The sequence below is a fragment of the Mustela erminea genome, chromosome 4 (assembly GCF_009829155.1).
Source record: "Mustela erminea isolate mMusErm1 chromosome 4, mMusErm1.Pri, whole genome shotgun sequence".
Lineage (NCBI taxonomy): Eukaryota > Metazoa > Chordata > Mammalia > Carnivora > Mustelidae > Mustela > Mustela erminea.
Window position 1 is genome coordinate 90862099 of NC_045617.1, and position 16043 is coordinate 90878141.

Below are 16043 nucleotides of genomic sequence, written 5' to 3' on the forward strand. Positions count from 1 at the left end.
CTGAGTCCCTCCTGTCACCTCTGTTTCCCCCTTGCTGGGTTGTGGGGGGTGGGGTGGGGTGAGAATTAGGGGATGGAGTGGCCTGTAGAACGGATCACTTTAGCAGAGTCAGTGAGTCAAGGAACAGCAAGGTAGCATTGACAGGGGTGAGGGTAGAAGAGCCAGGCAAAGCCCTGCAGTAGCCCAGGGAGAGAGAGAGACTGAGGCTGTGCGTGTGCCCACGTGTGCAGGCACGCACATGTTTAAAGATAAAGAAGTCCAGCACCTATTTAGCAGAGAGGAAAATGGTCAGGGGAAAGGGGGTAGAGTAGGTAAGGGAGATGGACAATTTCCATGGGAGAGTCTGGGCTGGCACAGGCTTTCAGAATCTTCTCTGCCTCCCCTAACCCTGGAAGAAGTCAGTCATTTCAGGGGTTCTGGTAATATCCTCTTCCAGGGTACAGAAGATGGGTCCCACTTCATACCCCTCTCTCCCCCTATCCCAGTCCCCACCCCCCTTCAGGACTTTTCCCACATCACCCTTGAACACTCTTCCCAAGGATATCCGTGGTCTCTCCCTTCTAATATGTCACTCTACAGCAGGCATGACCGAGCATGAAATGAGGAGGGGGCTAGGGCAGTGGCCCAGGTCCCGTCACTGCCCCAGCCCTGTCCCCCACCTTATCCCGCAAGGTTCTCAGGGCCCTTGGCAATGATTGGGGACATGAAGTGGCCAGGATTCAAGGTCCGCTGGCGGGCAGCTTCCCGGTTGGCACAGAGAGCCTGGCCAATGAGGTACTCGCTCTCCTGGGCTACATCTGACAGGCGTAGGTCAAATTCCAGGAGGGTCTTGTTTTCTAACATGCCTTCCAGGAGCTGCTTCCCGCCATCCTGGGAGAGGAGTACAAGGGAGGGGGCCATTTCATATCACTACCCAGGATCACCCTCGCACATGTGTGTACACACACATACATACCTTTATACAAGGATGTGACTAGAATGAATTTCACAAAACAATGGTTAACCTTTTGTGCAGCACACTAATGTGTTCTATGCTATCCTATCCCATCCCGTACTATTCTATAAGAAAAACGGTAATCAAGACTTACTAAATTGATTTTTCAACCCTCATGGATTGAAAAACATGGCTCTGTGACAATGATGGTAATGGCCCTCCTCCGATTCAGCCATGGGTGTGTGAGACAAATCTGGCTAATGACATTTGAGGAGGACCTATAGAGGGAGTGGCTTCTGGGAAGGCTCTTCTCCCTCTGAAAAGAGAACAAGAGAGAGGGGTGCTCTCCCTTTCTCTGCCTCTGAGCATGGCCCAATGTGAGGAGCAGCAGCCATCTTGGGACCATGAGAGAAGCACCCAAGAGGATGTGTCCATGTGGCTGGGTGGGCAGAGCAGATGGTGGCAGTGAGCCAGCGAATTTATCAACTCCAGACGCCCCCTACCCTGGGGCTTCTGATTATGGAACATAATGAATATTGTTTAAGCCATTTCCTGGTTCAGGTATCTGTTAACTTGTAGCCAAAAGCACCCCTAGTGGAGACGTGTGTGTGTGTGTGTGTGTGTGTGTGTGTGTGTGTGTGTGTGAGAGAGAGAGAGAGAGAGAGAGAGCGCAAGACTGTTCTCTTGATGGAGGGTCTTCCTCACTAGTCCTCACAGCTCCAGCCGCTTTTGGGCTGGGTGGGCCATGCTCTATGTAAGACTTATGTGAGAGGCAGAATGGTTGTGTTCCATGGTTGTGACCCAAGAGCAAAGCCAGTTTAATGGGTTGCAGATGCATTTTTTAAAAAATGAAGTAGAATAGAAAATAAAGGAAAATATCAGCATGTATCACAAGCACTAAAAGTACATTTCAATGATACCATATTGATGTATATGTTCACTAGGTGTTCGATAAATTGCATTTCTTACTCTGAGACTTGGTCAAGAAAATGAGAGACATCATCTATCAGAAAGGACCCAGGTGGGGCGCATGGGTGGCTCAGTGGGTTAAGTGTCTGACTGCTGTTTTCTGCTCAGGTCATGATCTCAGGGTCCAGAGATCCAGCCCAGCATCAAGCTCTGTGCTCAGCTGGGAGTCTGCTTGAGATTCTCCATCTTCCTCTGCCTCTGCCCCTTAAGCACACACTCTCTTTTTCTCTCAAATAAATAAATAATCTTTTTTTAAGAAATATTTTATTTATTTGAGAGAGAGAGAGAGAGCATGCACGAGTGGGGGAGGGGGAGGGGGAAAGGCAGAGGGAGAGGGAGAAGCAGACTCCCTGCTTAGCAGGGAGCCTGATACGGAGCTTGATCCCAGGACCCTGAGATCATGACCTGAGCTGAAGGCAGACATTTAAGTGACTGAGACACCCAGGTGCCCCAAATAAATAAATCTGGTATTCAACCAGTCCTGAGTTTTAATCACAGCCCTGCCACTCTCTACTGACTGGGTGCTCTTGGGCAATTCACTAGCCTCTCTGAGACTCAATTTTCCATCTGTAAAGTGGGGTTAAGAATACACATTCTGGGGCACCTGCATGGCTCAGTGGGTTAAAGCCTCTGCCTTCACCTCAGGTCATGATCCCAGGGTCCTAGGATCAAGCCCCACATTGGGCTCTCTCCTCAGCAGGGAGCCTGCTTCCTCCTCTCTGCCTGCCTCTCTGCCTACTTGTGATCTCTGTCTGTCAAATAAATAAACAAATAAATCTTAAAAAAAAAAAAAGAGTACACATTCTAGGGGTGCCTGGGTGATTTAGTCAGTTGTGTCCAACTCTTGATTTCAGCTCAGGTTGTGATCTCAGAGTCATGAGATCAAGCCCTGTGTCAGGCTCCTGGCTCAGCCAGGAGTCTGCTAAAGATTCTCTCCCTCTCCCTCTCCTTCTGCCCCTGCCCCATCTCTCTTTCTCTCTCTCTCTCTCTCTCTCTCTCTGTCTGTCTCGCAAGTAAATAAAAAAATCTTACAGGAAAGAAAGAAAGAGAGAGAAAGAAAGAATTAATTCATATTCTATTAGGGGCGCCTGGCTGGCTCAGTTGGTAGAGCATGCAACATTTTCTCTTAGGGTTGTGAGTTCGAGCCCCATGTTGTACGTAGAGATTACTTAAAAACAAAACCTTCAAAAAAAGGGGGGAAAAAAAGGAATACACATTCTACTAGATAACCAGGAGGAATAAAGGAACACTGAGGGATATCAGTGCCTAGCATAGGCTATAACCCTGAATAACAGTAACAGCTAGCAAGACTGATATCCTAGCCAGCACCTGCAATGTTAACTGCTTTACAAGTACAACTCATCCTCCGAGAAACAACTAGTATCCCACTTAGAAATAGATACTATTATTGTCCCCATTTTATAGATAAGGACATGGAGGCCCAAAAAGGGTAAGTAATTTCACCAAGTGCAAAATGGCAGAGCTGGGATTAGAACCAGGTGAAGTTTGTGTTGTTAAGAATTACCCTGGAAGCACCCCAAGGCAGTTGGGTCCCACATCCACCTCCCAAAGGCCTTAGAAGGGTACGGCTTACCAGCCCGATGTGGTTGCAGGAGAGGTTGATGCTGGTGAGCGTGGTGTTGACGGCAAGCACCTGGGACAGCAGCGTGGCAGTGGGCTCAGACAGTTCATTGCCCCCAAGGTGCAGGGTGGTGAGGCATCTGTTGGTCTGCAAGGCGTGGGCAAGTGCCTGGCCGCCCTCATCCTCAATGCAGTTGAGGCGCAGGTTGAGGGAAATGAGGCTGGTGTTGTGTGCTAGGGCATGAGCCAGAGACTGGGCACCAGGTGCCCGCACCTGGTTGTTGGCCAGGTTGAGCACGCGTAAGTGGCTGTGGCTCAGCAGCTTGGCTGCAGCACGTGCACCCCGGTCCCCAATGAGGTTGTGCGACAGGTCCAGCTCCTCAAGGGCAGGGTGATCCAGTAGGCTACGAATTAGGATGCGGGCCTTGTCATCATCCACCTTGCTTCGGGTCAGCCTGAAGATCTGTGGGCAGGTAGAGGGTATGTGGCAGCTGGCAGCCAGGGAGAATCTGCCTGCCTGCCTGCCTGCCTTCTGCAGGTAGAGGAGGGGAGCCCCAGGGAGGCCTGAGGTCCTGCTCACCTGCTGTTGGCCCCCTGAGTGGCCTTTGGGCACAGCAGAAATCCCCCACATGGCAGATTCAGTGCAGACCTGACGGAGGGCGGTAGAAGGAAACCCTAGCATTTATCGAGAAATTACATGTTGGACATGCTGCTAGAAGGTATCATAACCATTATCTTGAACCCTCAGCAACCTAGGTACTTTACAGATAGAAAATGAAGGCTTAGGGTGGATGGATCATTTGTTCAAGGTCACATGGTGATCAAGCCCCAGAGGCAGGTTTGAATACAGGTCTGTCTGATGCCCCAGCCCCTCGTTCTGCCCTCTTCAGCTGGCTAAGATCCACCATGGCAAGGAGAGGAACTCTTGGAAGGAGATGCCAGGGTAAGAACCAGGGTGAGAGACAGGAAATGGAAGGATGGAGAGAAAAGATGAAAGAATGCGGTAGGACTAGCATGGGGAATACTAGAGATGGGAGCCCTAACCCTCCCCCTTCTCACCAGCTCCCTCCACTCCTCCCTCTTCCTTGAGGCCTCTCCACCCTCTTCCTGTCCTTCAGTCCCCTTTCTTTACGTCCCTTTCATCACTTTCGGCCAACTTAGAGCCTCTTGTCCCTCTTGTCATTTCATTGCACCTATCTGGCCGAGCTCCAACTCTGGATCAACCCCACTCTCTGTTTGCTGCATATCTGTGCCCAAGCAACCGACATGATGAAAAATGTCACATGACAGGACTGGTTGTTATTGCCGGAACCACCAAGAGACCCGCAATGCTGTGTTCCAACTCAGCCCTTTTTCTCTGGACAACGTACTCTCTTCTCCTCTGAAACAATAATTTCAACCTTCTCCAGCTTCCTCAAACTTCAGGGGATAGTGATTCAAAACCCTACAGCCTCCTTTCAGCAATCAAGTCTCCTCCGACCACCCTGGCCATTCAATGAGAACCCCTCATTTTCCTAATACCAAACAGTAGCCCACTGCTACCCACCACATCCACTCTCTCCTCTGCCCAGAGCCAACTGTCCCACCACCATCCTCAACCCCATCCCTCCTGCAATCTCAGGAAATTTCCTTGTTCAGCGAACCTGTGCCTTTCTCCTGGACTCAGCTGCTTTCTTGCTATTGGAAGGAGCTTTACACTGGTTTTAAACACATGCCAATATCTTTTAAAGAAAACCCCAACCCTTCATGTATTACTGATTTCCCCTTCGCCCCCTTCACAGCCAAGTTCTTGAAAAAGCTGATCACAGCCATCCTGTTTCCTCACTTCCCACTCTTTCCATAAACCACTAGGATCTGGTCTCTGTTTCTGGCACTCCACTGACAGTTCCATCTCTGTGACCTCCGGGTTTGCTAAATTTGGTCCTTAGCATCACCCTCCCCCTTTGCTGCCTTCCCCTTTTCTTGAAACGCACCCCTCCCTTGGCTCTGTGACTCAGGGCCACATCCCCCTTTTCCTCTTTCTCTGATTTTTGGGCAGGCTTTCCCCCTTCCAACCAGAATATTTGGAGCATACTTTACTAAAAAAAATTATTCGTTGTGTATTTGAGTTTCAAATTTAACTGGATGTCTTGTATTTTTTATTTGCTAAATCTAGCAAGCCCATCCTAGTTGTAATTTCACATTTACATGATTGCTGATGAGTGCCTTTTATCCCACCAGACTGTTAGCTCCAGAGGGCACAAATAGTATAATTTTGCTCCCTGTTGAATCTTCAGCACCTAGGATAGGGCCTGGAGAGCAAGTGTTCCTTGGATGAATAAATGGCTCCTGAATTGGGAGGGCAGCGCCTTGTTCATCTCAGCATCCCCAGAATCCAGCTTGGTGCCCAGTGCATTCAAAGACACTTGGTCAGTGAATAAGAAGGAAATGGAAGGGAGAAGATGGGGATGGAGGAGGAGGAAGAGGAGGGGAGAGGGAATCAGGCGCTGACAGTGGGAGGTGGGGGAAGGCAGGGCCGGCTGGTACCTTGAGGGTGTGGCATGCTTTGATGGTGGCCGCCAGCGAGTGGCAGTCCCGGTAGGTGAAGAGGAAGAGGTTCCACTCAAAGTTCATGCCACAGTCCTTGACCCCGTACACCAAGTCCAGCTCCTCCAGGTGGCTCAGGCCAGCCACCAAGTCACACAGCTGGTAGTGGTCCGTGGCGGGCTCCTCCATCTCCACCTCGCTGCCTGAGTCGGACAGCTCCCCGCTCCGGGGTTGGGGCGGGAGCCGCACGGGCGGAAGGAACTGGTCCACGCGCAGCCCGCGCACGTAGTTCCCACAGAGCGGCAGCAGGTCGAGGATCACGGCAGGGTCCGTGGTGCTCGGGATGAACTGTTTGATCAGGTTCTCCAGGTGCCGCTCGAAGAACAGGCGCTTCCAGCTGCCGCCGTGCCTGGCCACGTGGCACACGGGCCAGCGCTGCTCGCAGCAGCGGCGCCAGTAGTTCTCGTCGTCGATCAGGTTGGCGGTCACTGCCAGCGGCAGGGCGGGTGACAAGTGGTTCAGCACCTTCTGCTGGTGCTCTGGAAGCAGCTGCTTCAGGATAGGGTTGTCTTTGGGAACAGGAAGGAAAGCAGGAGTCACAGTGTTGGGGAGCTTTCTACCTGATGCCGGCGGCCGGGCCTGCCTAGGGGCACCGAGGGAATGCAAGACCCTCTCTGGCACTCAGGGAGCCTCAGTCAGAGAGGGGAGACAGCCTTTACTCCTAGGGAGGCTCAGTTTAAGGGTGGGGGAGATGCAGCCCCAGGCTTTGGGTGTTCCCTGCCTGAAGGTGAACAGCTTAGTATCTGGTTTCCCAGAGCTCCCAGTGTGAGCAAGGATCTCTGGTCTAGCCCTCAGTGATCACTTGGTCTGATGCAGGAGATAATCCTGAGTTCTGAGATTCCCAAATGATTTGATTCATTCATCTTAAAGCAAGATGTTTGAGTACCTACTGCGCACTAGACACTGTTCTAAGGGGTGTGGATATAAGAGTGAACAAGACAGAGGGAACCACTCCCTCTTGGGAGAGGAGGCAGACAGTAAGTCAGTCGGGCGAATATATTGTAGGTCAGGGGGTGGTAGGTGCTGTAGATAATATGATGATCCTGTCCTCAGAGCACCCGGTCTGCTAGGAGAGGCTGGCTGCTCATCTTTGTAAAGGATGGCCATTTGCAGAGCACAGAGTACAGAACAAACCAAGAACATACACACACTGGGGAAGGCCAAGGGAGTGGAGGATGGTCCACCAGGGAGGGCTTACTGGAGGTGGTGTTTGGTAGTTTGGGCTGGGTTTTGCCAGAGAGAATGGGAAAGGTGTCCCCCCCCAACCCACCATGCCCCAAGCGGGACAGCCATGTTGAGAAAGGCTGGGGCTGCCCCAGGACCCAGCCTCTGAAGCCGTGCCTCTGGGCAGTCCCCACCCATCCTGTCCTACCCCTGGCCTTTCTCTTCTGCCCAGGGTGAGGACAAACTCACTGTGGAAGTTCTTGACGATGTGCTGAATGCAGAGCTCTGTGAGGAGGGGAACGGTGGACAGGGACCACTCGGGATCCTCGGCTATAATCCGGCGCATCCGATGTACTTTTGTCCCAGAATTCCAGCCCTTGGACTTGCTATGGGGTGGGATGATTGAGGACCTTGAGGGCTGGGGGCCTGCACTCGAAGTCTGGCCCGCAGTGGAGAACTTGTCCTGCATGGAGATTGAGGATCGGCTGGGGACCGACAACAAGGTCGATGTTGCTAGGGTTTCCTGCATATTGTGGACTGGCAGCTTCCGGACACGTAGCCCCTTGGCAATGGCCTCGTGATGAGGAGTGCCTCACACTGGCAGGTCCTTAATGCCCGTGGGAACCTGGAGGGAGAGGAGGGGTGCAGGGCTTAACTTTGGAGGGCCTCAGTGGGCGTTTAGCAGAGAAGTAGCACAGAGTGGTTCTCAAGGGTCCATCTCTGGAGTAGACAAGATCCAGGCACAAATCCCACTGGCTAGCTGTGTGGCCCTGGGCAAGTTACTGAGTCTCTTATAGTTTCATGTGCCTCCTCTGTGAAATGAGGATGGCAGTTACCTCTAAGAGAAGCAGGACAAGTGAACAACGTAAAATAACGCATCCAAAGAAGCATAGCATACTGTGACCCGTACAACTATAGCAAGGGGCAGGCCCACATTTTGGATAATAATACGCACACAGCAATGATAAGTAATTGATACATGTTGGACACTTTCTTAGGCACTTACTTTAAAAAAAAATTATTGTATTTATTTTACAATACAGCAACTGGAGTTGGAGTTGAGGACAGCATGCCAAATAGAAATGCAACACATATCAAAATGCAAGCCACATATATTATTTAAAAATTTCTAGCATCCACATTAAAAAAAGAGGGAGGAATTAATTTTATGTTTAACCCAGTATGTCCACAGTATTATCCTTGGAATATGTAATCAATATAAAAATTAGTGAGATATTTTATATATTTTTTAATACTATGCCTTCACAATCAGATGGCTCGATAGTCACGTGTGGCTAGTGGCTACCGTTTTGCATAGTGTAGGCAGAGAGGAAGATGGGGGGTGGAGGTGGGGTGGGGAACCAGACCCATGCTCCGTCCAGGGCACCTTCCCTCTTCCCCTCTGAGCGCTTTGCCTCCCCCCCCCCCCCCCCCCCCCCCCCCCCCGCCACCAATATCCCCATCCAGTCTTCCTAGTTCTCCCAGCCTCCCGACATTCCAGACGGCAGCGGGAAGGCGTGGGAGGCGAAAAGGCAGCTAAATCTGGGGCTGAAGACAGAAGAGAGGATGTATCTGGGGCTGGGGACCCTCCTCCGCGATTGTCCATTCGTGACTCCTTGCTGCATCGGAGCTGCCCCGCGGCTGCAGGCTGAAATGGGGCCGCTCCGCACCAAGCTCCTCCTCCCGGCAGTCTCCCCTCCGATTTGGTCCCTGACTCGGTGCACTGTGTAATGCCCGGTGGGAAGGAACACTCTGAACCAGCAAAGGTGTCCTTGGCAGATGGAGGGGACCAGATGGTACTCCCCAGTCCACAAGGCATTGCAAGGAGGAAGAGCCTGGCTGTGTGCGGGGCCGGGGCGGGGGTGGGGGTGGGGTGTGGGGGTGGGGAGACAGAGAGAGAGAGAGAGAGAGAGAGAGAGAGAGAGAGAGACAGAGGGTGGAGGGGTATGGGGCAGTGTAGGGAAGGTATCTATGTATTTATGATAGCCTTATGCAAATCCAATGCAAATTCACAAACTGATTGTGTCCGGATTTGTGGAATAACCAGCTGGTGCATTTGACTAATAGCCCCTCAGAGGGTGTGGCTGGGAGGGGATGCTGCTTGGAGGTGCCAGATGACTTGGCATTTCTGGCTCTGCCGGTGACCTTGGCCAATTTACTTAACATATCTGAGCTTTAGTTTCCTTATCTGTACCACAGGATAATATCTTCCTTCTGCAGGCGGGAGTGGAAATTCCTCTGAGATAATGTCTTAGGCCGGTACTGGGGGTGGCAGGGTGGGGGGAGGGGAAGTGCGTTGAGGCTGGGGGTGGGGGACAGAGGTCTTGGGTTGGGGAGAGAGTACCTTGGAGCTCCACCTCTGAGTGCTATCCTTGAGTGAGGCCCTTCCCTATCTCCAGAGGGAAGGCATCGGACAAAGGGGCCGTGGTGGTGTTTGGGCTGGATTAGGATGGATGGGCCTGGCAGTCCATCTTTCCTCCACACAAGGAGGAAAGAGACAACAGGCCAGCCCTGTTCCTGCCAGCTCTGCCTCTGGGCTCCTGGGGCTCCCGCCAAAAGTTCCCTCCAGAGTTCTGGCTGAAAACATTTCCGGCATTCTCTCTGGACCAGGATGTATCCCAAGACACACTGTGGGCCACGCCCAAGGGGCCAGAGCCCAGCCTGGCGCGGGGAGCCCCAGGTCTCTGGCTGGAGTTGCCCTGGAGCCCACTCTCTAGGTATTTCTCACAAGGGTACCTAGTCGCACCATCCATCCAGGGAGGCCCTTCCCTCTCCTTCCTCCTGGGAGGCCACCTTGTTGGGACACACCCCACCTGGGGTCAGGTGAGCTGCCCTCTGGACCAGGTAGGTGCACTTTCTAGGGCTTCATTGTCTTAGGACCCAACATCTCTTCCTGAGGTCTGGTCTTCATCTTTCTTGCTACTCTTTGGAGCCTGTGGCCCCCTCTGGGCCTAACACCGCAGGACCCACCCCAAGGTGGGCTCCAGGGTCCTGAGCCCTCTCCTCAGAAGGAAGAGGCAGAGTGTCTCTCCATGTGCTCCAGGTACATGATACTTGTAGAAAGAGCCCCCACCGTCCTGCAGCGTCTACACAAACTCCGTACTACCAGGTCTGATGTCATTTGTAGGGCAAAGGTAGAAACCACTAACCTCCTAATAAGGTAGGAATTGACAGTTTTCGCTTTCCCCATCACCTATATAACCCATCCCCCATCCACCTCCGCTCTGATTAACTATTGTTTGTTAACTAACTGGAATTTAAAGAAAAACTTAAAGAGAATAGAAAGCATGGTCCCTCCCTGGCTCTTATCAGACCTCTATACCTGTATCCCTTCAGTGATCTGACTGACCACCCTCCACACCTACGCTAGACTGTGAGCTCCTTGAGGTGCAAGGCGCGGGGAGGGGGGGCGGGGGGGCGGAGGTGGAGGGTGCGAGGGGTGCCGGGAGCTGGTGTTGGTGAAGGTGTTGGAGCTGCCCCGCCCCCTTCTGAGAACACACTCTGGCCAATAGGAGTGTCCCATATTTGTCCGGGTGATTGGCTCAGGGATGCCTGATGCCAGCCAATCAGGGCCCTTCTGTTAGAGCAGCTGAAAAGGTGGAGGTAGACACCAGGGCGGATGTCCTTCAAGAGTATTCTTCTCCTGCTGTTGGAGGCAGTTTCCCTTCCCTGCAGCAGGAGGGAATGAAGTGTGGGGGAGACCAGCAGAAAAGAGGGGCGGCCAGAGAGCACCCGGTACCTTCGGTCCCCAAGTCTGACGTCCCTGGGCGTTCCAGAACTGCCTGGCTCCTCAGCAATGCCTCTGGTTTTGAGACTTACTTGGCAGCCTTCTAATAGGTCCCTTTTGCTGAAGCTGAGTTGGGTTTCTAACCCCTTTGTGACCAAAGGGTCCTGACCGTTTGGATAGGCTCACAGCTTGGTGAATGGAATTATGGAAAAAATCCTACGTCAGTAGATGCGGTTCAATGCAGTGGCTGAAGACCAGAGGCCCCCAAGTTTATTACACACAGGGCCTGGCCTCTAACTCGGGGGACTCTATCTCTCCTGATCACTCGGGATCACTCTAGCCTCCCCTCTCACCTCTCCAGCCATAGGACATATCAGCAACCTGAGCTACATGGCAAGTAGCAGTTACAAGCTCCTTTCAGAGCTTTGCTGTCATATGGGGCTTAACAGCCACTCTGCAGTGGACGGGAGCGGGCTTCTCAGCCCCATTGCAGGGATGGAGAAGTGACTGGTGCTCGGACATCTAGGAGGCCTGGGCCCAGGGCCTGAGCGCAGTAACCTCCTTCTCACCACAGTACTCTGCTCTTTGTGAAGTCACTCCCCACTTTTTCACCCTCCACCAGGAAAGAAGGCATGTCCCTGCTCCCTGGGAAGCTGGGGTCCTATCTTTATGCAAAGAGAACCTGTCAGGGAAGGCCTCCCCAGGCCAAGAGAACAACCAGAACTTGGCACCCCGCTATGGAAATTTCTGGCCCCTAACTATATACATATATCTAAATAAATAAAATACATATTTATCTCCCTTCTTACCAGTCATCCACACCTCAGTGTGAATGAATTTCAGATCCAAAAAGGCAAGTTAGGAAGGGGGCAAGGAGAACACACCACTGAATGTGGAGAGTGCACGAGTCGGGGGGGTGCTGTGATGACTCCCCCTACTCATGGGGCAGCCTCAGTCTGGCCTAGGCATCACCAGTCTGCAGCTGAGGGTGGCAGCAGGTGGCTGCTACCCTCCCTGGAAGCTTGAGGGATGGATACATACCCATTAGCCAGGGGCCCAGGGGCACCTTGACAGCTCCCAAGAGCTCAAGGAGGACAGCTCCTGAAATGGCAACCACCTTCCTTCTTGGAGCTTCGAATCTGTAGGGCAACTGTGGGGCAGACAGAGAATTCTGTCTGGTGGAATAACCAGCTGGTGCATTTGAGTAATAGTCCCAGAGTTTGAAGACTGGAAGTGTGTTGAACACTCTGATCCTTCTCTGGGGCAGCAATCTTTTCAGACATTCCAGAGAGAAGGTTGGGGCCCTGAGGAGTGATTGCCTCTTGTGTCACCACCTGGTGTCCCTAAGGGCACAACTTACCCGAGGATGGGGAAAGTGGGGGCATAGCCTGTGACCTTTCCTCTCCCGGCATCAACCTAATTCAACACAGGACCACAGTCCATGTAGAAAGGCCAGTCCTCCCTCCAACCACGTCCCCACTCTGTGTCCTTAGGACCAGGGTCCAGGGGCCTGAAATCACATTCAGGCCCTAACTCCCAAGTGTTAGGTGTTAAAGTCCACTCTCTATGTGCCCAAACACAGGTAATATAAAGGGACAACATGCCCCTGTTCAGCTAGCTTGTCCTCATTTTTGATGGTTTGCATCAGCTGGATGAGTGTTCCAGGAACCATATCCTTGCTTATATACAGCTGTGATTTATGGACTGCGAGGCTGTCAAAGCGTTTGCACACCAGGAGGCAGCTGGCTAAAGACTCAGGATTGCCTTAGGGCCAATCTCTACTCGGTCTTGAGCCCCCAGCATCTGTGAGACCTTGGGTAAGTCATTTCACTCCACTAAACCTCCATTTCTTTATCTGTAAAATGGGGATGGAAATGAATAGTACTGACTTCCTAAGATTATCCAGAAGATTAAAGGAGTTGATGTGAGTGAGACATTTCATGCAGTGCTGGGCCCAGAGCCAGCATTCAAAATATGTAATAGATATTGGGATGAAGATGTTACAGGCCTCACCTACATATGTTTATTGAGAACTATTATTGGGGACTATTATTGCTATTATGACACTATTATCCCCATCGCACAAATGAGGAAACAGGCTTAAAGCATAAGTAATTTGCTAAGCTGCACATAGCTGGTAAGTGGGCAAGCTAAGTTTTGAGTTGATACCTGTCTAAAGCTGTCTGTTACTTCCATGTACAAAAGCATACACAAATAATGAGCTGTTGGGGTTGCTTCGTAAATTGGCAAGATCGGGTGTTCACATCACTTTTCCAGTGGGCCTCCCACTTCCCCAGCTCATGAGCTCTTGGCATCTCTGTTAACCCTTTTGATGCTGGCCTAAATAGCTCAGGCTCCCTCAACCCCCTAATTCACTGCCAGGCACCAGGCTCTTCCACAGAACTGCGCCATCGCCTGTATCCTTCAGCCTTCTGGGGACCCAAGAACATCCTGCAGAGCTGTGCTCTCCTGCCCCATGGCTCACATTGGGCACTTGATGTTCCTCACAGACCTGGGATCAGTGCCTGAATGTCTAGCGCACTCTTTCCTCTTGGATGTCTCAGACTTCTCTACTCTTCTTAAATCTCCAGTTAAATCTAACTACCGTGGGCAGAAGCTTCTCCCCCTGCCCAAAGGGGTAAGTTGAAGAGGCTGGAGGAGCACCCTCTCCCCTTTCTGCTCATCACATCTCTGGCCCTCATTCTCCCCTGCCTTCCTCTTAGCTGAGGAGCTGAAGCACCTCTGTGCCCCTGGCACCACCCCCAGGGGTGGCTCAGCTAGATGGGTTCTGCTCTGCACCCACTTCTCCCACTGTGCTTCATCTACTTTCTCAGCTTCCCCTTCACTTTAGGACGCCAAGGAGAACCCTCCCTGGGCATGTCCTCCGGGGACCTGGGCATTTGTCTGACTTCCCCTGATGTCTTTCGTGCCCCTATCAGACCCTACCGCAGGCCATATCACCCCATTCGGGAACACACAGTTTGTGAAATCACAAAAGAGGGACACCAAAGTTTTCTAACAGAGCCTGGCCCAGCATGCTGGGTGACTGGCCCCAGTGAGACAGCACACTTAATCACACCCCTGGGCCTGGCCCTCCTCCCAACTCCTGACCACTTGGTCTGTTGTCTTAGAAAAGACTCCAGAGTATTCGCTTCCCACCCCTGGATCCTGCCTTGTGCTCAGACAACCCAACAGGGAAGCTCAGCTCCAAAGGCCATCGAGTCCCTCCCCCAACCTGCCTGGGGTGAAGAGGCCTTTGCTGATCCTTGGTAACCAAGGGAAACCAGTCATGCTTTGGGAGGGAGGGAGGAAGGGAGGTGCCGAAGCTTCTGGACCTGCAGGAAGGACTGCAGCCCGAAGGAGCTGGGGGTGGGAGTCAGCCCTGAGAAGGCTGCGGCACAGGGCTCAGGACTGCTTTCCTCCACGAACTTACCGGATGCTCCTTTCCCCTTCCTTCTTCTCATGGTGCCCCCACCCCGCACCCCTTTACTCGAAGACCCTTAACCTCTGGGCCTGTATGCAGATGTGACCGTAAAGGGGGAGAGGCAAGAGTTCCGCCTCCAATGGGTGGGGGTGGGGGGCCTTCTGAGGGGACAGACAGGCCCGGAGCCAAGCCAACCTCAGGCAGGCGGGACTGGGGGGCAGGGGGAGTTAGGGAGACCCCGGGGGGAGCGTCCTCTCTTCCGGGGTTCACCTCACCCACTCTCGGTGCCTGGGCACTCACCTTCCTGCCGGCCCCCGCGCTGCCGCGCCGGTCGTTAGGGACGCCCCGCGTCGCCAGGGGGCGGGGCTGGGGGCCAGTGCGCATGTGCGCAATATACCCGCGTGTGCACAGGGCGCGTGCCACTGTGTGGGTACCGCGAACTCTGTTGGCAGGGGTGCGCTTTCTGGTTCTGGGGGACATGTTTAGGAATAGATGGGCTTTTCTGGGAGAAGGTGAGGAGTGGGAGCCAGGACAGGGCTCTTGTACTGGAGTGCTGTTCTTTCTTGGTACGTTTTTTGTGAAAACGAGGTCCGGAAGTACAGTTTTGCAAGCCCACAGGGCTGAGCAAGCAGTCGGAGCCCCAGCAGAATCCTCGGCATCCCATCCTGGCAGGGACTGGTCCCCCTTGCAAGCCCTTTCAACTGGTGCAATTAGAATGAGAAACCGTGCCAGAAGCCATGCTTTGCGCTTATAGTTTTAACTAAAGGGCCCCAGAACTTGGTCACCAGGGAGCCTTTGGCTTGCAGATGGATCCCTTGAGGTCCTTTCCCTCCTCTAGCAACAGAGATCTGGGAACAGAGTTGGAGCTCCGAGTCTGGCTGGGTGCTGAGCACATTCATTCTGTCGGCTTCAGCTTGGGGTTGGGGCAGGTGCTGTGCAACTTGTCTTTAAGAGTCACATGCCTCTGACCCCTCCGCTCTCGAGACCCCCCACCACCTGCCACCACTCCCTGTGCCTGCTCACCTCCCCCGCAGGGCTTCTGCACTGTGCCCTCAGCCTGGGGCACTCCTCCCTCAGATACCCTTGTGGCTCACACCCTCCCCTCAGATGGCACCTCCCCGTGAAACAACAAAGTCACCCACCCTCACCCACCCTCCTGATCCCTGGTCCCACTTTCTCTGCAGACCTCATCGCTGCCTTACATCCGCTTCCTTCTCTTCATTGTGTATTTCCCCACTAGCAGCAAGCTTCTACAAGTGCAGCAAGTTTTAGGCCTTTGGTTCTCACCACATTCTCAGCAACTGACCAATACCTGTTGCTCATTTTATCGACAGGCCCTTCATGAAAATGGGAAGTCACTGTTAATGAAACAAGTGGCACCAGAGAGGATTTGCCCTGCTGTTGTGACTTTCATAGGGCAGGCCTGGATCTCCATGGCCAGGGAGACCCTCGTGGGTGCCCAGAACAGGCTGGCATGGAAAGCCCTTTGAGCAGGAGGGGCGACGAGGATGGCTCCGTTGTGGATGCTGGGTGGGGAAAACTGCTCTTGTTTATAAGCAAAAGACCTTCTGGGGCTTCCTAGCTTCGGTGAAATAAACAAACAAACAAATAAATAAATAAAAAGATTTTATTTATTTATTTGACACAGAGAGAAAGAG

General features: G+C 52.7%; 1 protein-coding gene across 1 annotated transcript; it reads right to left on the bottom strand.

The window, feature by feature from the left end:
* Positions 1 to 30: 30 nt before the first annotated feature.
* On the bottom strand, positions 31 to 14760 carry TCTE1 (t-complex-associated-testis-expressed 1). The gene is made up of 5 exons (XM_032340128.1): positions 14686 to 14760; positions 7484 to 7859; positions 6011 to 6579; positions 3498 to 3947; positions 31 to 870 (listed from the first exon to the last, which is right to left on the bottom strand). The coding sequence occupies exons 2-5, from the start codon at positions 7761 to 7763 to the stop codon at positions 661 to 663; spliced, it is 1509 nt and encodes a 502-aa protein (XP_032196019.1). The 5' UTR covers positions 7764 to 7859; positions 14686 to 14760; the 3' UTR covers positions 31 to 660.
* Between the last annotated feature and the right edge of the window lie 1283 nt (positions 14761 to 16043).